At 45.8% G+C, this 22,628-nt stretch overlaps 1 protein-coding gene across 6 annotated transcripts in view; it reads left to right on the top strand.

Moving 5' to 3' along the window:
* The window catches only part of lrch1 (leucine-rich repeats and calponin homology (CH) domain containing 1), a 247,116-nt gene extending 224,780 nt beyond the window's left edge, over positions 1-22,336 (top strand). For 4 of the 6 annotated variants that reach the window (XR_015080796.1, XR_015080797.1, XR_015080795.1 and 1 more), the window contains 2 exons: positions 18,726-18,979; positions 21,920-22,005. Coding sequence is in view for 2 of the 6 variants with exons in the window: in XM_086006477.1 (XP_085862603.1) it covers positions 21,920-22,033 (114 nt within the window). In the remaining 4 variants the exon portion in view is untranslated. Of the gene's footprint in view, positions 1-18,725; positions 18,980-21,919 lie in introns of all 6 variants that reach the window. The other 2 variants (XM_086006477.1, XM_086006478.1) reach the window with 1 other exon arrangement.
* The last annotated feature ends 292 nt before the right edge of the window (positions 22,337-22,628 follow it).

Raw genomic sequence — 22,628 nt, 5'->3', positions numbered from 1 at the left:
GTGTAATCGACAGTGCTATCAAGCGGCACTTACTCATCAAAAACCTGCTCACTGATGCCCAGTTTGGCTTCTGCCAGGACCACTTGGCTCCAGACCTCATTACAGCCTTGGTCCAAACATGGACAAAAGAGCTGAATTCCAGAGGTGAGGTGAGAGTGACTGCCCTTGACATCAAGGCAGCATTTGACCGAGTGTGGCATCAAGGAGCCCTAGTAAAATTGAAGTCAATGGGAATTGGGGGGAAAACTCTCCACTGGCTGGAGTCATGCCTAGTATAAAGGAAGATGGTTGCAGTGGTTGGAAATCAATCATCACAGCCTCAGGGCAGTGTCCCAGGCCCAACCGTCTTCAGCTGCTTCATCAATTTCCTTCACTCCATCATAAGGTCGGAAGTGGGGATGTTCGCTGATGGCTGCACAGTGTTCAGTGCCATTCGCAACTCCTCAGACAATGAAGCAGTTCATGCCTGCATGCAGCAAGACCTGGACGACATTCAGGCTTGGGCTGATAAGTGGCAGGTAACATTCGCACCACACAAGTGCCAGGCAATGACTATCTCCAACAAGCAAGCGTCTAACCTCCGCCCCTTGACATTCAACGGCATTACCATCGCCAAATCCCCCACCATCAATATCCTGGGGGGTCACCATTGACCAGAAATTTAAGTGGACTAGCCACATAAATACTGTGGCAACAAGTACTGTGCTACAGAGCAGCAGTGATACCCGCCCTGCTGTATGCCTCAGAAACATGGACCATGTACAGCAGGCATCTCAAAGCACTGGAGAGGTACCACCAACGCTGCCTCCGCAAGATCCTGCAAATCCATAGGCGCACCAACGTCGGTGTTCTTCCTCAGGCCAACATCCCCAGCATCGAAGCTTTGACCACGCTCGATCAGCTCCGATGGACGGGTCACATTGTCCGCATGCCCGATACGAGACTCCCAAAACAAGCGCTCTACTCGGAGCTCCGGCACGGCAAGAGAGCCCCAGGTGGGCAGAGGGAACGCTTCAAGGACACCCTCAAAGCCTCCTTAAAAAAGTGTAACATCCCCACCGACACCTGGGAATCCCTGGCCCAAGACCGCACAAAATGGAGGAGAAGCATCTGGGAAGGCGCCGAACACCTCGAGTCTCTTCGCCGGGAGCAAGTGGAAGCCAAGCCAGGCAGCGCAAGGGGCGCACGTCAACCCAAGCACCCCACCCACCCGCCCCTTCAACCACTGTCTGCCCCACTTGTGACAGAGACTGTAGGTCCAGCATTGGACTCATCAGTCACCTGAGAACTCATTTTTAATGTGGAAGCAAGTCATCCTCGGTTCCGAGGGACTGCCTAAGAAGAAGAAGAGTGGCAACAAGAGCAGGTCAGAGGCTGGGTATTCTGCGGCGAGTGTCTCCCCTCCTGACTCCCCAAAGCCTTTCCACCATCTACAAGGCACAAGTAAGGAGTGTGATGGAATACTCTCTACTTGCCTGGATGAGTGCAGCTCCAACAACACTCAAGCTCGACACCATCCAAGACGAAGCAGCCCGTTTGATTGGCACCCCATCCACCACCTTAAACATTCACTCCTTCCACCACCGGCGTACCGTGGCTGCAGTGTGTACCATCTACAAGATGCACTGCAGCAACTCACCAAGGCTTATTCGGCAGCACCTCCCAAACCCACGACCTCTACCACCAAGAAGGACAAGAGCAGCAGGCGCATGGGAACACCACCACTTCCAAATTCCCCTCCAAGTCGCACACCATCCTGACTTGGAAGTATATATTGCCGTTCCTTCATCGTCGCTGGGTCAAAATCCCGGAACCACCTTCTCGAGGGCAATTAGGGTTGGGCAATAAATGAACGAATAATATTTACCCACGAAGGCTGAGGCCAACTGTAGTCACCCTACTGCCACCCTAATTATATCAGCCTAAACGAGGGACCACACAAAGGACTGACATTCTTTCTCTGTATGGCTTAGCTAGTTATTATATAACTCATTGAGCCATTGGGGTGCACTACTCTTTCTGAACAGATTAGGATGTGCTACTTTGAAAAATCTATTTGTGATGTGAACTTGTGGTAACATCAAGGGCCAGACTATTCATGTTGTTGGATGGTTTTATTTTTCTGGATTATCTACAAAAATAAAGTCAACCCAGCTGTCACAACTTCATTCCATGCAGAGTTGTACCTCATTTCAACCTAATAATTATATTTGCCATATTGAACCGTTAAGCATCGCATTGATTTGGGGCAGGAGCTGTAGTTGATTGCTCCCCATCCCCATGGCGATGGAAAGTGGAATTCTGTTTCACATTTTAACATTTCCTTCCACTGAAATTGTAGCAAAGCTAGGGCTTTTAAAATGGAAGCCATGGTAGCTGTGTTTTTTTTAGTTCATTCTCAAGATGTAGGCCTTACTAGGATGGTCAACATTAATTGCCCATCCCTAGTTGTCTTGGGTAGGTAGTTACAACTGAGTGGCATGCTAGGCTACTTCAAAGGACAGATAAGAGTCAACCATGTTGGTGTAGGACTGGCGTCACATATAGGATGGCAGGTTTCCTTCCTAAAGATTCTGTTAAGTTTTCCTTTGAAGACATGGATAAGTAACAAATTCCCCAGTTAAATATCGGGAAGATCAATGCCGTTGCTTCAGTTCTCACCACAGACTCTGCTCCCTCGCCATTGACTCCCCCCCCCCCCCCCCCCCCCCTCCCCCCCACTCGCTCAGCTGAACCAGACCGTGCAGAATCTTGCCGGTCAAACCCCTGAGCTAAACTGCAAATCCCACCTCCTGTCCATTACCAAGAATTATTTCCACTGTTGTAACATTTCCCACCTCTGCCCTATGCCACTGAGATCCTTACCTGTGTTTTTATCATTTCTAGAGTTAGTATTATCTTCCTTCCAACCCTCCCATTCTTCACCCTCCATAAATTCCAAATGGCCCAAAATGCTGCCACCCACATTCTGTTCAGCACTAAATCCCACTCCTCCATTCCGCTCCATCAGCCATCCTCATTGATCTACATTGGCTCCCAGCCCCCCAACACATTTAATGTAAAATCCTCATCCTCGACCTCTCTTCAAATCCTTCCATAGCCATTACCCACCCTATCGCTGAACCTCCTTACAGTCCCTCAACTCTGACCTTTTCTGCCCCCTGCTCCCTCCCTTCTCCCCACCATTGGCTGCTGAAACCCTCATCCATGCCTTTGTTACCTCTAGACTTGACTATTCCAACACACACCTGGCTGGCCTCCCACATTCTACCCTATGTAAACTTGAGGTGATCCAAAGCTTGGCTGTCCGTGTCCTAACTCGCACCAAGTCCCGTTCACCCATCGCCCCTGTGCTCGCTGACCTACATTGGCTCCCAGTTAAGTAACGCTGCAATTTCAAAATTCTCATCCTTGTTTTCAAATCCCTCTATGGCCTCGCCCCTCCCTATCTCTGTAATCTCCTTCAGCCCCACAATCCCCCGAGATATTTGCGCTCCTCTAATTCTGCCCTCTTGAGGATCCCTGATTATAATCGCTCAACCTTTGGTGGCCGTGCCTTCTGTTGCCTAGGCCCTAAGCTCTGGAATTCCCCACCTAAACCGCTCCGCCTCGCCACCTCTCTTTCCTCCTTTAAGATGCTCCTTAAAACCTACGTCTTTGACCAAGCTTTTGGTCACCTGCCCTAATTTCTCCTTATGTGGCTCAGTGTCAAATTTTTAGTCTTTTAATACTCCTGTGAAGCGTCTTGGGACGCTTTACTACGTTAAAGGCGCTATATAAATACAAGTTGGTGTTTTTGTATTGGTGGCAGAGCCTTCAGCTGACTTAACCTTACTCTCTGGAACTCCCTTCCAGAACCCCTTCATCTCTCCTCACCACCTTTAAAATCCATTCCTTTATCTATTTATATTTTACCCCCTGTTTAACATGCCTTGGAATGTTTTCTATGTTAAAGGCACTATATAAATGGATGTTACTGTACTTTTGTCTTGTGAGCCTCTAGGTCATGTGCATATATACTCTCATCTGGAAGCAATATATTAAATTTTCTGCAGTCTCTGGGACGTTTGATGGCATGCGATAGTTTGTTGATGGATATTGTTTCACAAAGAGGGCTGTGATACCCAAGTGTAAAATTCCAGTGGGCTTTGCCTCGAGCTTGATGTTATCAACAAGTCATTGGACAGCCAGGGAAGTTTTTTCCATTTCCTATTCACTCGGATGATAGAAATAATTAATATTGGATGCCTGCCTTTTGAGAAAAGGCTTGGCGTTTCTTCAAAGAAACGTGCTTTGTGAGGGAAAGACACTTTTGATCTGAAATATGAGAAGCTGTCTCAACCTGGTTTCTTCAGTTCATTTTTCCCAACCATTTAGTTATACCTCGCAGAAATGGGAGGGAATTCATCAGACCTAAAGCAGCCATGTTATGGGTTTCTAAGACACAGTTGTAAGACACTAAGGCCTAGAAATTCATGACCACCACAAAATCTGCCGGTGCCACCGTGGCCAGGTGTTAACAGCCAACAAAAATGGTGCCGTTGGCAGGACTGAAAAATTGGCACTGGGGACTAATTAACATTAGCCCAGCACTTAACTCATAGTGCAACGCTGGTCAGGTGGCATTCGTCCCGGCAGGAGGCCCCAATGTAGCGTGGCTGAAGCGCGTTGCAGGTAGAACAGCCTTTCTGAAAGCGAAGCTGTCATTTCAGAAAGCAGTTCGCTCTCTTAAAGGGACGCTGCCTTCTGAAATTAAAAAAATTAAAATGATGTAAAAATAGGCAGTTTTTAGCCCTTACAGCACAACTGCCTTCTGAAAAAGAAATTAACATTAAAAATAATTCCCAAATGGGAGTCTTCAGCTCTTAAACCTGAATTCCCTTCCGCACATAAAAAAAAATGGGGAAAAGTGCTTGAGCACTAACACAAATGGCTCAGCAAGCCAGGGAAGGGGTACCCAGGGTCTCGCACGCAGCACTCCAGCCTTGTGCAGAGGGTCAACACTGCAAGAGAGGCCCTCCACCCACAGGGGCCAGGAGGCTCTCCAGAAAGAACGATGTGGGAGTACATCACTGAGGCCATCGCTGCCAGCAGTGTCGCCCCCATCACCTGGCTCCAGTGCCCAAAGAAGCTTCATAACCTCAGACCAGTGGTCAGGGTCAGTGAATGCACCTTCAAAAGCCGCCTCCTACCAACTGCACCACTAGCCTCACACACTTCTCAATGCACAACTCCCCTGTACCCCCAGTCACTCACCTACCAACAATCTGTACCAATCACGAGGCACACCTCCCATTCCTAGCTTCATCTCACCCTCTTGGAGGAGACAGTGCTGGCCATTCTTGACAGGGGCATGGATGAGATCTTGGCCAGCGGCGGGGTTGAAAGGCTACAAGATGCTGGTGTCCTCATACCTTATCCTCCTTCTCGCATGCACCTCTTGCTTTCCCGCTCTCCCCTCGCCACAACTCTACCTTTTGTGCCTTCCTCATTTCACATACCCAAGAAATTCAGCCTGCCCAGCCAGTGGGTGACCAAGAAAAGGGAGAGGAGAGTGAAGGCGAAACACCGTCACTCGATTTCACACTCCCAGCCACCAGCTCTTTAAGGTCCACCTGCAAGTGGCCCCCACTGAAAGTCAGCAACATTCCACTAGCCATGCTGCAGCCACTGGGGTAACACTGCGTGACATCAGTAGGATAGGCAAAGGCACACACAAGACAGTCACTAAGGAAATGCATATAAGGGTGATTAGTTGATTTCTTGATGCCATATTGGATGGATAGATGTATAAAGTTGGATTGGAAAGTTTGCTTTTTGATGGCTTTTATTTCAGCATTGTGGCCAAGAGGACACTGATGACCAGTACCAGAGGGAAGGGAAGGTATGGGGCAAATGTTGAAAGAGGAATTGAGGTTGTGGTCACCTGTACCGCAGGCGGATGATTCCGTCCCGGATATCCCGGCCACAAAGGGGCTATCTGGGTTGCACCTTCTGCTTCCTCCTCTTCTGCGTCTTCTTTTCCGTCTGCGAGCGGATGCTGTAAATCTGAAATAAAAGCATAAAATTCTGGAAATATTCAGCAGGTCAGGCAGCATCTCGACCCTAGACGTGAATTCTATTTCTCTGTCAACGGATGCTGCCTGACCTGCTGAGTATTTCCAGCGTTTTCTGTCTTCTTCTCGGAGGCCTTCTTAGGAACATAGGAACAGGAGTAGGCCATTTAGCCCCTTGAGCCTGTTCCGCCATTCAGTGAGATCATGGCTGGCCTGCGACCTAACTGCATATACCCGTCTTTGCTCCATATCCATCAATACCTCTGGTTAACAAAAATCTATCAATCTCAGATTTAAAATTAACAATTGATCTACCATCAATTGCTGTTTGGGGAAGAGTGTTCCAAACTTCTATCACCCTTTGTGTGTAGAAGTGTTTCCTAATTTCACTCCTGAAAGGCCTGGCTCTAATTTTTAGATTCTGCCCCCTAGTCCGGGACTCCCTAACCAGCGGAAATAGTTTCTCTCTGGCTACCCTTTCAGTTCCCCTTAATATCTTAAAAACTTCGATCAAATCACCCCTTAACCTTCTAAATTCCAGGGAATACAACCCTAGTTGGTGTAATTTAACCCTTGGAGTCCAGGTATCATTCTGGTAAACCTATGCTGCACTTGTTCCAAGACCAATATATCCTTCCTAAGGTGTGGCACCCAGAACTGCTCACAGTACGATCTAACCAGGGCTTTGTATAGCTGTAGCATAACTTCTACCCCCTTGTATTCTAATCCTTTAGATATAAAGGCCAGCATTCCATTAACCTTTTTGATTATTTTCTGTACCTGTTCATGACATTTTAATGATCTATGTACCTGAATCCCCCAAGTCTCTCTGGACCTCCATTGTTTTAAGCTTTTCACCATTTAGAAAGTACTGTACCTTGATCTATCCTTTTTAGGTCCAAAGTGGATGACCTCACATTTGTCTATATTGAAATCCATTTGCCACAGTTTTGCCCATTCACTTAATCTATCAATATCTCTTTATAATTTTATGCTTTCATCTACAATGCCACCTATCTTTGTGTCATTGGCAAATTTGGATATGTGACTTTCTATCCCATCACCGAAGTCGTTAATAAATACGATGAATAGTTGAGGCCCCAACACAGATCCCTGCGGGACACCACTCGTCACATCCTGTCAATTAGAGTACCTGTCCATTATCCCTACTCTGTTTCCTGCCGGTCAGCCAATTTCCTAACCAGGTCAATATTTTGCCTTCAATTCCCATGGGCTCCAACCTTAGTTAACAGTCTCTTATGGCGGACTTTATCAAATGCCTTCTGGAATCTCATATAAATAAAATCCATGGACGTTCCCCTGTCCACTACTTTAGTCACCTCTACAAAAAATTCAATCACACACAGACAGACTTGCATTTATATAGCGCCTTTCACGACCACCGGACATCTTAAAGCGCTTTACAGCCAATGAAGTACTTTTGAAGTGGAGTCACTGTTGTAATGTGGGAAATGCGGCAGCCAATTTTGTTATGTTGGTTGAGGGATAAATATGGGCCCGGACACCGGGGATAACTTCCCTGCTCCTCTTCGAAATAGTGCCATGGGATCTTTTACGCCACCTGAGAGAGCAGACGGGGCCTCGGTTTAATGTCTCATCCGAAAGACGGCACCTCCGACAATGTAGCACTGCACTGGAGTGTCAGCCTAGCTTTATGTGCTCAGTCCTTGGAGTAGGACTTGAACCCACAACCTTCTGACTCAGAGGCGAGTGTGCTGCCAACTGAGCCACAGCTGACACTGTGGTTCAGGTTCACCAGGCATGACCTACCTTTTACAAATCTATGCTGGCTCCCTCTGATCAGCTGAAAATTTTCAAGGTGTTCAGACACCCAATCCTTAATTATATACTCTAGTAATTTCCCGACAACAGATGTTAGGCTAACTGGTCTATAATTCCCTGGTTTTCCCCTCTCACCATTTCCAATCTAAAGGAATGGTTCCTGAATCAAGAGAACTTTGGAAGATTATAATTAAGGCATCTGCAATGTGCTCACCTACTTCCTTTAAACCCCAGGATGGAAACCATCTGGTCCTGGGGATTTGTCACTCTTTAGTGCCATTATCTTCTTCATTATTGTTACTTTGCTTACATTAATTTTGTAGCTCTTACTATCTGCTTTGTCACCCTTTGCTGTTCTTTGTATCTTTCCCACCTCCCAGGATCTGTGCTATTTTTTGTATTTTTGTATGCTTTTTCCTTTAGTTTGATGTTGTCTCTTACCGCTTTAGTCATCCATGGCTGGTTTTTGGCAAGTAGAGCTCTTGCCCCTTATGGGTATGAACTGTCTCTGTATCACCTTCAATTCTGTTTTCGAACACCTCCCACTGATCTTCTGTCATTTAAACCATTAACAGATTTGCCCAGTTTACTGTGGACAGTCTCTGTCTCATCACATTGAAATCAGCCTTACCCAAATCTAGAATCTTAGTAGCTGTTTCGCATTTCTCCCTTTCAAACACTACGTTGAACTCGATCATGTTATGATCGCTATTAGATAAATGTTCTCACACTGTTAGACTGTTAACTAAATCTGCCTCATTAGTAAATCTAATATGGCATGCCCCTTTGTTGGTTCTAGGACATATTGTTGCAGAAAACTATCCCCGACACACTCAAGAAATTCACAACCTTTCTGACATGTGCTAGTCTGCGTATCCTAATCTATATGAAAGTTAAAATTCCCCCATTAAAACCACTCTGCCTTTACTACATGCTTGTCTAATCTCTGCAGTTATACAATCTAGCACTCCACAGCTGCTACCAGGGGACCTATACACAAGTCCCACTGCAGTCTTAAATCCTTTCCTATTTCTTAATTCTACCCATAAAGTCGCCACTGCCTCTTACCTCTCGTGCTATCCTCTCTTATCATTGGAGTGATTTCATCCTTGATCACTAAGGCTACTCTCTCCCTCTACTATTCTCCCTATCTTTCCTGTAGACGTTATAAGCTGGTATATTTAGTTTCCAGTCCTAACTGTTTTGCAGCCATGTCTCAGTAATGGCTACCATGTCATACCCTCCGATTTGAATTTGCACCTGCAATTCATTCAGTTTATTCCTTATACTCCGTGCATTTGTATAAAGAACACTTATTTGGGCCACACACCCTAACCTGTCCTTCAGCTCAAATGTTTTACTCACATGTTTCTTCTCTCTCTCTCTCTCTCCTGGTTTAATCACTTTACATCTTTTAGTTTTCCCTTTACCTGCAGTGCCTAAAGTACAATTTCTGACTGTTGCTCTACTCTCTTCCGTTTTGTTTGTTTTTGAAATATTATTTATACTGCATTTTTCACCTAAGTCCTCTCTTTCTCCCCCCCCCCCCCCATTTACTAGTTTAAAGTTCTTGTGACCACCCTATTTATTCTTTCCACATGGACCCTGGTCCCAGCCTGGTTCAGGTGGAACCTGTCCCAACGATACAGTTCTTTCCTGTCTTAATACTGGTGCCAATGCCCCATGAAATGGAATCCTTCTTTCCCACACCACGCCTTAAGCCATGTGTTCACCTCCCTAATCTGCTTATCCCTACGCCAATTTGCACGTGGCTCAGGTAATAATCCAGAGATTATAACCCTTGAGGTCCTGTTCTTTAATTTAGCTGCTAGTTCCTGGTACTCCCAAAACAGGACCTCTTGCCTATCCTCCCCCTCCCTCTCCAATATCCTTTCAAGCCAGTTCGAGATGTCCCTCACCCTGGCACCAGGTAGGCAACCTACCATGTGGGACTCTCACTCTTGCTTACAAAGGATGCTATCTGTCCCCCTAATTATTGAATCCCCCACAAGTACCACATCATGCTTCCCCTCTTCCTCCTCCTCCCCTCTGCTCCAAGGTGTCATGGTCCGTATTCTGGCTGTCCTTCCGACAGTCTTTATCCTTAACCTCACAGGTGGCAAGTACATTGTACCTGTTGAAGAGGAGCCGCAGAAACTGATCCTAATTCTCTATCTCACCTGGGTTCCCCTTACTCTGCACACTTATCGGTCACACCAACCCCATTCTGAACCTGCACCTCTCTATGAGGTGTGACCGAAGTCTGGAGCAAACTGTCCAGATACTGCTCCCCCTTACCTTATGTGTCGGCGTGTCTCCAACTCGTACTCCAACTCAATGTCTCTGAGCCGGAGAGATTTGAGACAGAGAAATCTACTGCAGATGTGTTTGCTCGGTACAGTCTCACTGTCCACAAACTCTCCTATACTGCAGTCTAGACACACAACCTGCTCTGCCAATGTGGTAAACCACTGTCATACCTGTCTGTGTCTGTATGTGTATTCCACTAGGTACAGGTCTGGACATGCCTCGGCTGACTCCTCCCACTATTCCAGGTATATAAGTGACTACCTCCCAGTCCCTTAGTATTCTGGACGGGTCGACCACTCGAGACAAGACCTTCATTCTTTAGTTAATAAGAGCCTGATTGTTACTCGCTCAACTTCAGTCTTTTGAGTAATTGATGGCGCATCAGCCATATCTTAGTCTAGATTATTTATATTATTTATATCTAATTAAGTTGTTTTTGCACTTGCACTAAGCACTAAAACACTGGAAAAAAAATTAAATGCCTTCATTTATTAGACTACTATCTAAACTTACCAAAAATAAACTTAAGACTTGTCCCTAATCTGATCCAGAAAAAACCCACTCACCAGCTACTCACCAATCAGCTCCTTCCCTTGTACTGATATCACTTTAGGTGTTTTTACCTCTCTACACAATGCTTGCGCTCCCTCATCTCCGGGCTCTCCAGTTCTTGAAATTAAAACCCTCAGATTCTGCTGCTCCACCCTTAGAGTCCTCAGGTTCTGTGGCTCCAGTCCTCCTTTTGACTTGGACATGAGAAACCGCCTTCCTCCTCACCACCGAATTCCTACTATCACCAAATTCTTCCGCTCTGCTTACAATCCACTCTGATGCAATTCACCCAGCTCTGTCCTCAAGCTCCTTTACCATCCGAGGCCTCACAAGCGTCCAGCAGCACTCTCTGCACATGTAAAAAAAACTTTTAACATGTATTGCACCAAATTTCAATAAAATAAAAAAAAATCCAGTCCAAAAGCTTAAATGCAAACTTACCTGAGCGATGTGTGTGTCGCTTTAAGAGGTGCTGACAGCGTCTCTGTCAGTCTGCTGAATGCTGGGTTTGCATGGTGAGCTTGGGACCCAGCACTGAACTCAATGCTAAGGTTTAAGTTCGCTGAACTGACGTTAAGTCGGCGTGCACGTTGCCTTCTCTTCATTTACATTTCCAGAGCCCGCGGCCCAAGGTCCAGGTACCTTAGATTTCTATTGTCCCCACCAAAATGGCAACCGCCAAATCCCACACCAGAGAAGGGCTAGACTGGCGGCTGCCATTTTCTGACCGGATCGTGGCAGTAAGTGGCCCAATTTCTAGGCCTAATAATCTTGAAAAGCTTTGTGATTTTGGTCTTAGAAAACGGTTTGAAGTATCAGAGAAAGTTAAATGCCGTATTGCTATTTTAGTGCTGATTTATTTGTCTTTGTGTGTAATTTTATGTCTTATAATGAGACAAAATTGTAGTTTAGCCTGAAATACATGGTCTGTTAACATAATGTATTTCTGCCTATTAGAGAGGTCAAAAATATACAGTAGGCAAAGCTACCGATGGCAGTATAATTCATCGGTGAAAGGGTATATTGTAAGCCCCGAGGCTGACTGTGACATTCACTGCATGTGTAAGGTTAAGGTTTAAGGAGTGTTAGGAGGCGCGGGCATGCTTATAGAAGGTGGCTTTTGCAGCGAGCACGAGTGAAGTTACGTGGCCAGAGGGCCTGAATTCCAACACCCCCACCTCATCCCAAACACATCCTGAGAGAAGTAAAGTATTTTCACTTTGCCCTGAAGGGGTGATCTGATGCGATGTTTAAAATATTAAAAGGATTCGATAGGGGAGATATAGAGAAATTATTTCCTCTGATGGGGGAATCAAGAACGAGGGGACATAATCTTAAAATTAGAGCTGGGCCATTTAGGAGGGAAATCAGGAAGTACATTTTTCACACACAGGGTAGTAGAAATCTGGCATTCTCTGTCCCCAAAGATGTTTGGTTGACTTGGAGCTTTCAAGACTGGGATTGATAGATTTTTATTAGGTTGAAGTATCAAGGGATATGGAGTGAAGGCGGGTAAATGGAGTCAAGGCACAGATCAGCCATGATCTAATTGAATGGTGGAACAGGCTTGAAAGGCTGAATCCTCTGTTCCTCAGGCATTGTTTGCAGTTTAATGCGTTGCAGATGTAATGTAATTGGTCAGTGTAGAAACAATTTTAATTAGTCAATCCATAATATATTTAAAATCTTGTTGCTTGTAAGAACTTCCAGTTAACTTTATCCATTGATAACTTTGTTTGTCTATATTTATAATGTAAACTGTTAAACTGTCATGCTGTAATTCCAGCCTCCTACCATTGTAGGCGATGCAGCAACACAGCGTGACAAGTTTACATAGGCAGTTTCCATTAGAAATGTGGACATAGAAATTTTAATGGGAATAAAAACAAATAAAAACGAAATAGATTACTTTAAAATGGGGACTGAATTCCAGCTTCACGTCCTGGTCCAATTACCCCCACCTAACCCTACTTCACCGGAAGGCTGTACTTGATCATAACTCCTTGTGGGCAACACCACGGGAGATAGACTAATATATTTAATTACACCAAAGTTTTATCATAGAATCATAGAAAGTTACAGCACGGAAGGAGGCCATTTCGGCCCATCGTGTCCGTGCCGGCCAACAAAGGGCTATCCAGCCTAATCCCATTTCCCAGCTTTTGGCCTGCAGGCTAGAGCATCCCAAGTGCACATCCAAGTACTTTTTAAATGTGGTTAGGGTTCCTGCCTCTACCACCCTTTCAGGCAGTGAGTTCCAGACCCCCACAACCCTCTGGGTGAAGAAATTTCCCCTCAAATCCCCTCTAAACCTTCCCCCAATTACTTTAAATCTGTGCCCCCTGGTTTTTGACCCCTCTGCTAAGGGAAATAGGTCCTTTCTATCCACTTTATCTAGGCCGCTCATAATTTTATACACCTCAATAAGTTTTAGTTCACCAAATTTGTTTTCAAGAAGTTGGAGGTATCTCGAACTTTTTTTTTTGCCCAGGTGGATCCCGTGTCTGTTATAGGATCCTCTTTTCTCGATATATCCGAGCGAATGGAGGGGGCCTTTGGCTCTGTAATGTCCCAAGGTTATCACCTGGTACTCTTCCATTGGATAGTCTGTCAGCTTTCTATCCATGTACATCAAAACCCAACCTGTGTAAATACTCTACACATGAAAATATACATTTAAATTTGTGGGGTTTATTTTTTGAAGATTCAGTCCAAAGCTGGTTCTGGCCCCCATAACATCCTCGACTCATTTCAGGTTTTGAGTTTACGGAAAACTTTTATATTTGTTGAAGGGAACTGTGCCATTTCACTTTGAAGAACGCTGCTTTCATCCAGTGAGACAGTTACTGATTCAAGTCTGTGTGGTCTTGTATATTACAGGAATAAAATGCCAATGAGTTAACATCTATAACTTCCATTTTTTTGATGAGCTAATTAAGTGTTACACTTTATAATGACTTAGGTTGAATAGCTGTCCTGTAACTTCCTCTAAAGCCATGTGTTATTGTATTATAAGACATGAAGTGAATTGATCATGATCACAGGGCACATTTTGATGGGTGTCTCAAATAGAACATCAAGCACAGCTATGTTTTTTAAGTCTTTTTATTTTCTCTTCCAAAACAAAAATTTGGTAACGAGATTTACTCTATTTCCTTCTGTACATTTCATTATGTCCTATAATAAAGTGGAACAGCTAGAAATCAAATTGTTTCTAAATCTGTTGGCGCTTTCAGCTTTGGACGGTGCAGCTCTGGGACTGTGGCAGCTCTCTGGTTACAGTGTGAGCCCCTTATAGCAAACTTTTCCATGTAGATCCAATGTGTCCGATGGTTATTTTAATTGGACAACTCGGGTCTGGCTGATTTGAAAGTATGACTTCAAAATGGGGCCAGACCCACAGAGGCCAGGTGCGGTTTATCCCAACAAATTAATAATTCTATCCTGGCAAATGAATCCTCTATCTGTTTGATTAAGTGGGAGTAGTCTGTCTGATTTAACTGATTGATTGATTGTTCAATTGTTCAAAGCATTCCTGCTATAAACAGGGTCCACTGTACCTCACTCATGTGGTCACTCTTCATCTGTGGGCCTCAGCAGTGAGCAGAGAGAATAAGAGCCAAAGTGGGAATTTCTACAGTCTTTGGAAAGGCTGAAAGAGTAGCGAAGGCTGAGAGGATTAAGAAACGATGGGCAAATGTGAAGGGAAATGAAACTCGGGGAGCAGGTGTAGATCTGCAGGCAAAGGACAGAGCAGCCCCTGCACCTGGCCCTCTGTTTGATGGCTGCTGAAGTGGAGCTGATACTGAATGGTTGTGAGGGGCATGGACTTAGCGCATGGAGTGGCAAATATCACCATAAACATGCCAGGAAAGGGATGGAGACAGGCTTGAGGCTGCAGCTGAACGGTTCTGTCACTGGCTGTGCCAGCCCTATGGTGCCTGTTGGCAGCAGGTATCTTTACACCAGATGGCACAGCTCTGCACCTAGCTGTCTGATGACCCAGATCCGACCAAGGCAGCTCCCCACAGTTGTTGCCAGGTTGTTTACCAGAATGATACCAGGGCTTAAAGGGTTACATTATGAGTTCAGGTTGCATAAACTTGGCTTGTATTCCCTTGTGTTTAGAAGATTGAGGGGTGGTGAACTGATTCAGGTATTTAAAATTGATAAAGGATTCAATAGGGCTGATACAGAGAAACTATTTCCTCTGGAGGGGGAATCCAGCACAAGGGGACATAATCTTAAAATTAGAGCCAGGCCATTTATGCATGAATTCAGGAAGCACTTTTTCACACAAAGGGTAGTGGAAATCTGGAACTGTGGATGCTAGGGGTCAATTGAAATTTTCAGGACCGAGATTGATAGATTTTTGTTAGGTAAGGGTATCGAGCATATGGTGCTAAGGTGGGTAAATGGAGTTGAGGTACAGATTAGCCATGATCTAATTGACTGGCGGAACAGGCTTGAGGGGCTGAACAACCTACTCCTATTCCTATGTCATTTGAATATTATTATAAAGCTCCTGCCTGTTCCGAGCAGTAGCTTCTGGAGCCCACCCACCTGAAACCTGGCAGAATCACAGAATCATTTCTATTTCATGTAAACGAGCTTAGATCAATCTTTTTTGTTTAAATATAGTTTTAACCGCACCTACTGCCTCCTTGAAGCCCACTGCCCAATTTGGAGAGTGGAATAGTATTGAAGAAGCTGGCCTCTGATTGGATGAAAACAGATCCAAACTGTTCTAGTTGAATCCAAATCAAACCCGTAAGGCAATTTTTAGTTGTTTAAATGGGAGCACGTTATCGCTGGCCCAGTTGTCTCATCCATAGCACCAACAGTGCAGTGCCAGCACAGGGAAGGTTAAATCAGTGAATGCTTTATATCCATAAATATGTTCACTTGTTTTCACTAACTAAAATATCTTTTTGGGATGGCACTGAGATCTGAAACAAACTCTGAGATGATTCTCATTTTTCTTGGGTTATTTTTCAATTCTCCTGGTCACTGTCACCGCATTGTATATCCGGCTCTTAATTCGGTTGTTGCTCTGTTTTCTGATTTATAAGTGGTCCCTTCTTACCATGCTGTATTATTCATTAATAATATCCCAATAATTCCTCAGTCTTCAGTTTAACTTCAGCTGCGAGCACCATTTCCATTTTCTTGAGATCATAGTGTATCTACTGTAGAAATTAAACACAACAGAAAATAGGTGTAAGGCTGGAATCTAATCCCTGCTTCAGACTGTGCCCACAAATCAGTCGGTCTTTACTCTTGTAGTCTACAAAATCATCTGAACACTCTAAATTACAGCCTTAAAATTCACTCCCAACCATCCATAATTCTATGAATGTCAGTTTAAAACACACAGTTTCAGTTTGGGTCCATGTTTGCACAGCCAACTGGTTGAATGAATCTTAATATGCATGAAATAAGGAGTGTCTCAAAATAGCATTTGGCTGAGACTCCATTAGATGAGCAGTTTCCTACATTAGCCACTTTCATCCATAGTTGCTTACATTGGGGCACCTACATCAGCATAGCTGGGATGTGCCTTTTAGGATCATAAGGCTGAACTAGCAGATGATTTAAGATGTTGTCAGCCAGATGTACTATAAATGTCTCTGGCTTCCCATCTTTCTAAGAACTATACAGCAGCTTCATGTCTAGTTGGAACAACAGCTTTATTTTTCCTGCAGACCTCTTGGTTTTCCTTCTATGTGTCATGTTCAAAACAATGTCCAATTTTCAATTACAACTTTTGTGTGTGCAGAATGGTTATATTTGGATTTGAGTGCGAAACATCATTGATCAAGGCAGTAAACCAGGATTCTGTAGTTTCAGTATTTGTGCTCTGTATTGTCTGCAGAACAGGACACATTGACCATACAGAATCTCAAAATATTAGACCGTACTGCTGCAAAATGTGATGGTTTTTAACTTGATAGCTCTATTTTGAATACAATATGCAAAAAATCAACAAGGGCAGACATCAATGACAAAGTCCAACAGTGTGCCAGTACAGCCTTCGGTCATCTGAGGAAGAAAGTGTTTGAAGACCAGGACCTTAAATCCGGCACCAAGCTCATGGTCTACAGAGCAGTAGTGATACCCGCCCTGCTGTATGCCTCAAAGACATGGACCATGTACAGCAGGCACCTCAAAGCACTGGAGAGGTACCACCAATGCTTCAAATCCATTGGCAGGATAGGTGCACCAACGTCGGTGTTCTCGCTCAGGCCAACATCCCCAGCATCGAAGCTTTGACCACGCTCGATCAGCTCTGATGGACAGGTCACATTGTCCGCATGCCCGATATGAAACTCCCAAAAGAAGCGCTCTACTCGGAGCTCCGACACAGCAAGAGAGCCCCAGGTGGGCAGAGGAAATGCTTCAAGGACACCCTCAAAGCCTCCTTGAAAAAGTGCAACACCCCCACCGACACCTGGGAATCCCTGGCCCAAGACCACACAAAGTGGCGGAGAAGCATCCAGGAAGGCGCCGAACACCTCGAGTCCCTTCGCCGGGAGCAAGCGGAAGCCAAACGCAAGCAAGGAGTGCACGTCAACCCAAGCACCCCACCCACCCCTTCAACCACCGTCTGCCCCACCTGTGACAGAGACTGTAGGTCCCGCATTGGACTCATCAGTCACCTGAGAACTCATTTTTAATGTGGAAGCAAGTCATCCTCGGTTCCGAGGGACTGCCTAAGAAGAAAAGACAATATGCAGCAGTCATCGACACTCGCTACTAGTGAGTAATTGGGAACCAATCAACCCTGACTCACTCGTAACTAGTAATACATCATGGATTCCGCTGTATTACGTATCGCACTATCAGTTTCAGCAGGCATTGAATATTCACTGAATAATACTTTTTCATTGACATTTGTTGAGCTCGTTTTTCATCGCACGCCCTTATTCTAGGCCTCAGCCAGTGCCACTCTTGAGCTGTCCACTAATTGATGGACGAGAGCTGCCTGGAATGTCTCTGTGAGACAGCGCCTGATGTCCACTTATTGCTGTCACATCCCCCGCCACCTCGCTCGTAGACACAGCGGCGATTGGGAACTGAGAGTCTGGGGAGACATAGGCCTGAACCCACTATCTACATCTCTGTGGGACTGTGGGCAGGCACCGCAACATCACTGCCCAGTGCATTGATTGTTTTATAGTTTCAGGGAGACAGCTGCTGTGTAATCCGGACCTGCCATGGCATGGTTCCATTTCATGGATAGTCCAATGGTTATCGACTGACTAGCACATCTGAACACTGTTCTTGGCCAGGATAAGCTGTAAGCATCACTGGAAATAACCATTTTGCAGGTAAACTGTACTTAGCAGAGCATGTCCTCCAATGCAGTGAGAGAATGTAAACATTCTGATCACAAAATCAAATTTAAACCTCCTTTATTTTTGAACAAAATTCTGCTTGTAACTTTCTAGCTTAGGATATTAAACCAAATCTCATCTCGGGGGGGAGGGAGGTTGTTAATTACTTTCCTTTGATGCACTGCTTTTGTGAGAATCAAGAGGTTTGACTGATCAGCACCGAGACTGGCATAATTCTGCAGTTTCAGTTCTTTAAGCGTGTGCAATCCTGTAGTGGGTAGATAGATGAGCTTGTGGATGATCGCTTCTTCCCTGCTTCTCTCTTAGCTGCCATATGTGAACTGGCTTTAACACGGCACAGCAGCTTTGGAAATCCTCCCAGTCCGCTCCTATCCACAACATACATTAACATGTTAAGAAAAGCATCTATCTTACTGTTTTGTCCCCATAACCCTGCTTAGCAACTGCATCCATCTTCCCATAGCACTAAAAACTTCTATTTCCTCTGGCTGCTTTCGTAGATAGAAGGCAATGCAAGGCAGCACGGTTTTCCCATGCATGCTACTAATACAGCCTGTTTAGTTCTTGTTTATACAGACTCTTGCTAAGTTTTGTATTTGTAATTTCATGCACTGTTCTTCTGTCCTGGCCGCTGCCCCTCGGATAGGCTGACCTCTGCTCTCCGTACGACATCCTGCAGTCGGACGTCCGCAGCATTCAAAAGACTGTTGGCGCACTGCTGACACACAGGGAGAAAGTCCAACAGCCAACACCAGCCTTTCTCACTTTGGATCTATTTGGCTTTTGCCTTTTTCACGCTTTCTTTTTAGTGTTGCTATATATTACTTACAACTGGAGTGCATTGATATAGAACATTGCATGTGCATATATCCTTGCACTGTGTGTATAATGCAATTACAGGTATTTGTATTCTTATTAATACCCGCTCTTCTGTTTGCTGCTGTTGCACTAACTCTTTTACCAAAGGGCACACAGTTTGTGTTTGCAGTTTCCTGTATCCCTCTGGCAGATAAATCCATCAGTTAACTGGTGTCAGGGTTTGCAAATCTCCTTTGTTCATGTGGCCTGTTACTAACACCCACTTCGAAGCTAAGGGCTGCTGTGAGTAAGTCTGAAGAAACATAATGTGTAACGCCTTTAATATATTTAAGGAAGATATATATATATCATACTTCTTGGTGAGAATTACTCTGCACATTATGACAGCTTAAAAGCTAAATGGGCAGTTACATCCCTAAAAATCCTGTCACTATCCACAGCATTTGGATAAGTCTACATTGGAAATGGCATTTTTGCAAGAATGTACCAATTCTGCTTTATTTTCTGGATTGCTCTTCAAAAGGGAACAATCCTCCTGATGAAGTTGAATTGACTTGCAGCGCCACCCAGTGATGAGACCGGTCTGATACCAGCAGTTCCTCAGTTCCAAGGGGTCTTGGATGGGCAGGTTCGGTGATACTGCTCATATATACTCCCTACTGGCTAGCAGTTCTGTGCCTCCCTTCTGGTTGGCAGTGGATTTAATGCAAAGAGGATCTCACACAAGGAAGAAAGTGCTCCCATTAAAATACACTGAGGAGATTTGTCCTGTAAAAAAGTAATTGAAATCTCACCTATTTGCCACAAGCAAACTAAAGCTCTGTTTGCACTAAAGCTCAAAGGCCTAGAAATTGGGTTGGGTCGCCAAAGTGGCGCAAAAGTCGGCGGAGCGCAGGATTTAGCGCAGCGATCGGAGTGATACCGATCGCCAGATATTCAGTTTCATTGCTGCTCGAGGGACACGGGCTGAGACTCGAGGCGCTCTGTGTGTCCCTCTTAGGGCGCTGAAACTGAATATCGCAGCGCAACGTGCTGCAGCGCCACACACTGCGGTACTGCAGGCCTTCCTCCCACTGTTAAGGAGGAGGTGCCTGCAACAGCGCGACCTCCGATCGCGAGTGCCGGCAAATGAGCCCGGCACCAAGGAGAAGTGCCGGGCTCTCGGGAAACAGCCGGCAATGCCGCGGGGGGGGGGGGGGGGGTTTAGGAGGCCGGGGACGGAGGTGCTGGCAGGCGGCCGCCGAAAAAGCGGCCGCACCGCACCTCCACCTTAACTTGCGCCGCTGCCGGCACAGTAAGGCCCCGTGAACCGGGCGCGGGTAGCAAGCGGCGCAACTGCGGCGTTTGCTACCAAATATCGCGAACGGGGCGCTGCGCACACTGATGACGTCATCGGTGGTGGCGGCGCAACGCAAATGCCTAACGCCACCATTAGCGCCCCTACTGAATATCGCCGGAGATGCAGCCAGTGGCGCTACAGCCACTGACTGCCTCTTTAGGCGCTAACAGGTGGCGCTACTCACCCAATTTCTCCCCCAAAGTGTGCAGGTGATGTGAAGTACAGGTTATTCCTAATAAAATCCACAGTACAACTACAAACTGCCACTTGTGCTGAGCTGGCCAGAACATTCCCTGCAGATTCCCTGCCGTCTGTTCTTCCTGCAGCAAATAGCTGGACATTTGCTTTGAGCTGGTAGATTAATACCACCCAGCACATGATCTGAATCTGAATAGGTAAGTGTATACACTGAAGGCACATTAATGCTAAAAATTCAGTTTGGGGCGCCAAGCTCGCCTGGGCGCCGGAATTACCGCTGCATGCGGAGCCACTTGCGCCATCCGGATATTCAGTTTCTGCGCCCCAAATGGAAGCGGGCCGCTAAACGAGGCTTCCCGCGCCCCGCTTGGGGCGCTGAAACTGAATATCGGCGCGCTAAGGGCCGCAGCACCACACGCTGCGGCACGGCAGGCTGCGGTACTGCAGGCCTTCCTCCCACTGTTAAGGGGGAGGTGCCTGCAACAGCGTGATCCCCGCTCGCGAGTGCCGGCAAATGAGCCCGGCACCAAGGAGAAGTGCTGGGCTCTCGGGAAACAGCCGGCAATGCCGCGGTGGTGGGGTGTAGGAGGCCGGGAACGGAGGTGCGGGCAGGCGGGCGCCGAAAAAGCGGCCGGCCGCACCTCCACCTTAACTAGCGCCACTACTGCCACAGGTAGGCCCCTGTGTACCGGTCGCTATTTGTGGCGGACGCGACCAAATATGGCCATCGGGACGCTGCGCACACCGATGACGTCATTGGTGGCGGCACAGCGCTACAGGCTAACGCCGCCATTAGCGCCCCGCTAAATATCGCGGTAGGTGTGGCCAGTGGCGCAAAAGCCACTGAGTGCCCTCTTTGGGCGCAAACTGGTGGCGCAGGCCACTGAATTTCTAGGCCATTCAGTTTGGACTGTCTTGATACAAAATGAATCTGATCTTGTGCAAATGTAGCTCAGGATCTTTGTGGTGCTTCTCAGCGACACATGGGTTTGTGAAGGGGTGGGGGTGTTATTCAGTGCTTGTGTTTGATCTATGAGGCCATTCATGAACTGATCAGGGAGCAGTCAATCACTGTTCTCGATTGGATTCTGCTAGGTTCAAGATCCAGGCTGCCTCTCACTTCAATCCACCTGCCGCTCTTGGTGTGATTTTACTCGTTTTTGAGCAAGTTCCAGGGTGACCTACACCACAGGAGTGGTGCGTTCCACCTCGAGGTGTCTGTGGGCTGCGAGGGTGGGGATCGAATAACCCGCTGAGCTCTTCACTCACCGCTGCTCCTCTTGATAATCACTGAGCAACGGCCAAGAAGCCAAAGCCCAGCCCAGCTTCCTCTTTCCTCCAACCCACCACAGGTCTGGTGTCTGAGGATGCAACAGCAGTATGTGTCTTCAAAACTCTCTTTACAGATAGACATTTGTGGCTTGTACTATTTCTATAGGAATCCTTAGTAACATTCTTTACCTTTTTATGCTACCTTTCCTTAGGAAAAGTTATGTCTGCCCCATCACATACTAGAAGGGAAAGGGTTGATGAAAGTAAGTATGACCGTTCAAGCACTGCTAGACTGGGCCATAACCAAATCCCCGCTATTTTCGTGAATCCAGAATTGCATTGCTGCCAGCCTCCAGAACTCGAGCGAGTGGCACAGCCTGAAGGCCCAGAGTGGGGACAAGACATACGAAAAGAGGACACTTTTCATCAACTGACAGGTGGAACGACTTCTGTCCATTAAGACACTAGCATCATTTGTTTTGAAAATATAACTAACAGCTACATATGTTACAGTATTTAATCACTATGTTAACTCTGCAACTACAGATATTTACAGCTTTGCGGCAGTGAGGCAAAGCCAAGGTCCTAAGTATGTTTTAATATATTAAAAAAAACTCCCTTTTGTTGTGCTAATTTGTTTAGTTGCTATGATATTCCAATGGCTTTTAAGAATCGTTGAGAAAGTTTAGAACATTTTCATAAGTTATTTATATTATTTATTCAGGAGATGTTTTACCCATCCATTCGGATGATGGTTGTAAATTTGAAAGACTTACCGCTAAAACTGCTTTTTAAAGAAGATAGGAACAATTTTATTGTATTGCGACGATTCGTGCATTTTAGTTGACGCTTAGTTTCACCTGTTAAGTGATCCTAAGGCTTCCTGAGAATGTGCTGGTGATCTTTATTTATGTAATATGA

The sequence above is a fragment of the Somniosus microcephalus genome, chromosome 14 (genome assembly GCF_052327205.1).
Source record: "Somniosus microcephalus isolate GS21.2 chromosome 14, FLI_Smic_1.0, whole genome shotgun sequence".
Taxonomy (NCBI): domain Eukaryota; kingdom Metazoa; phylum Chordata; class Chondrichthyes; order Squaliformes; family Somniosidae; genus Somniosus; species Somniosus microcephalus.
This window is presented reverse-complemented; position numbering and strand designations above follow the sequence as displayed.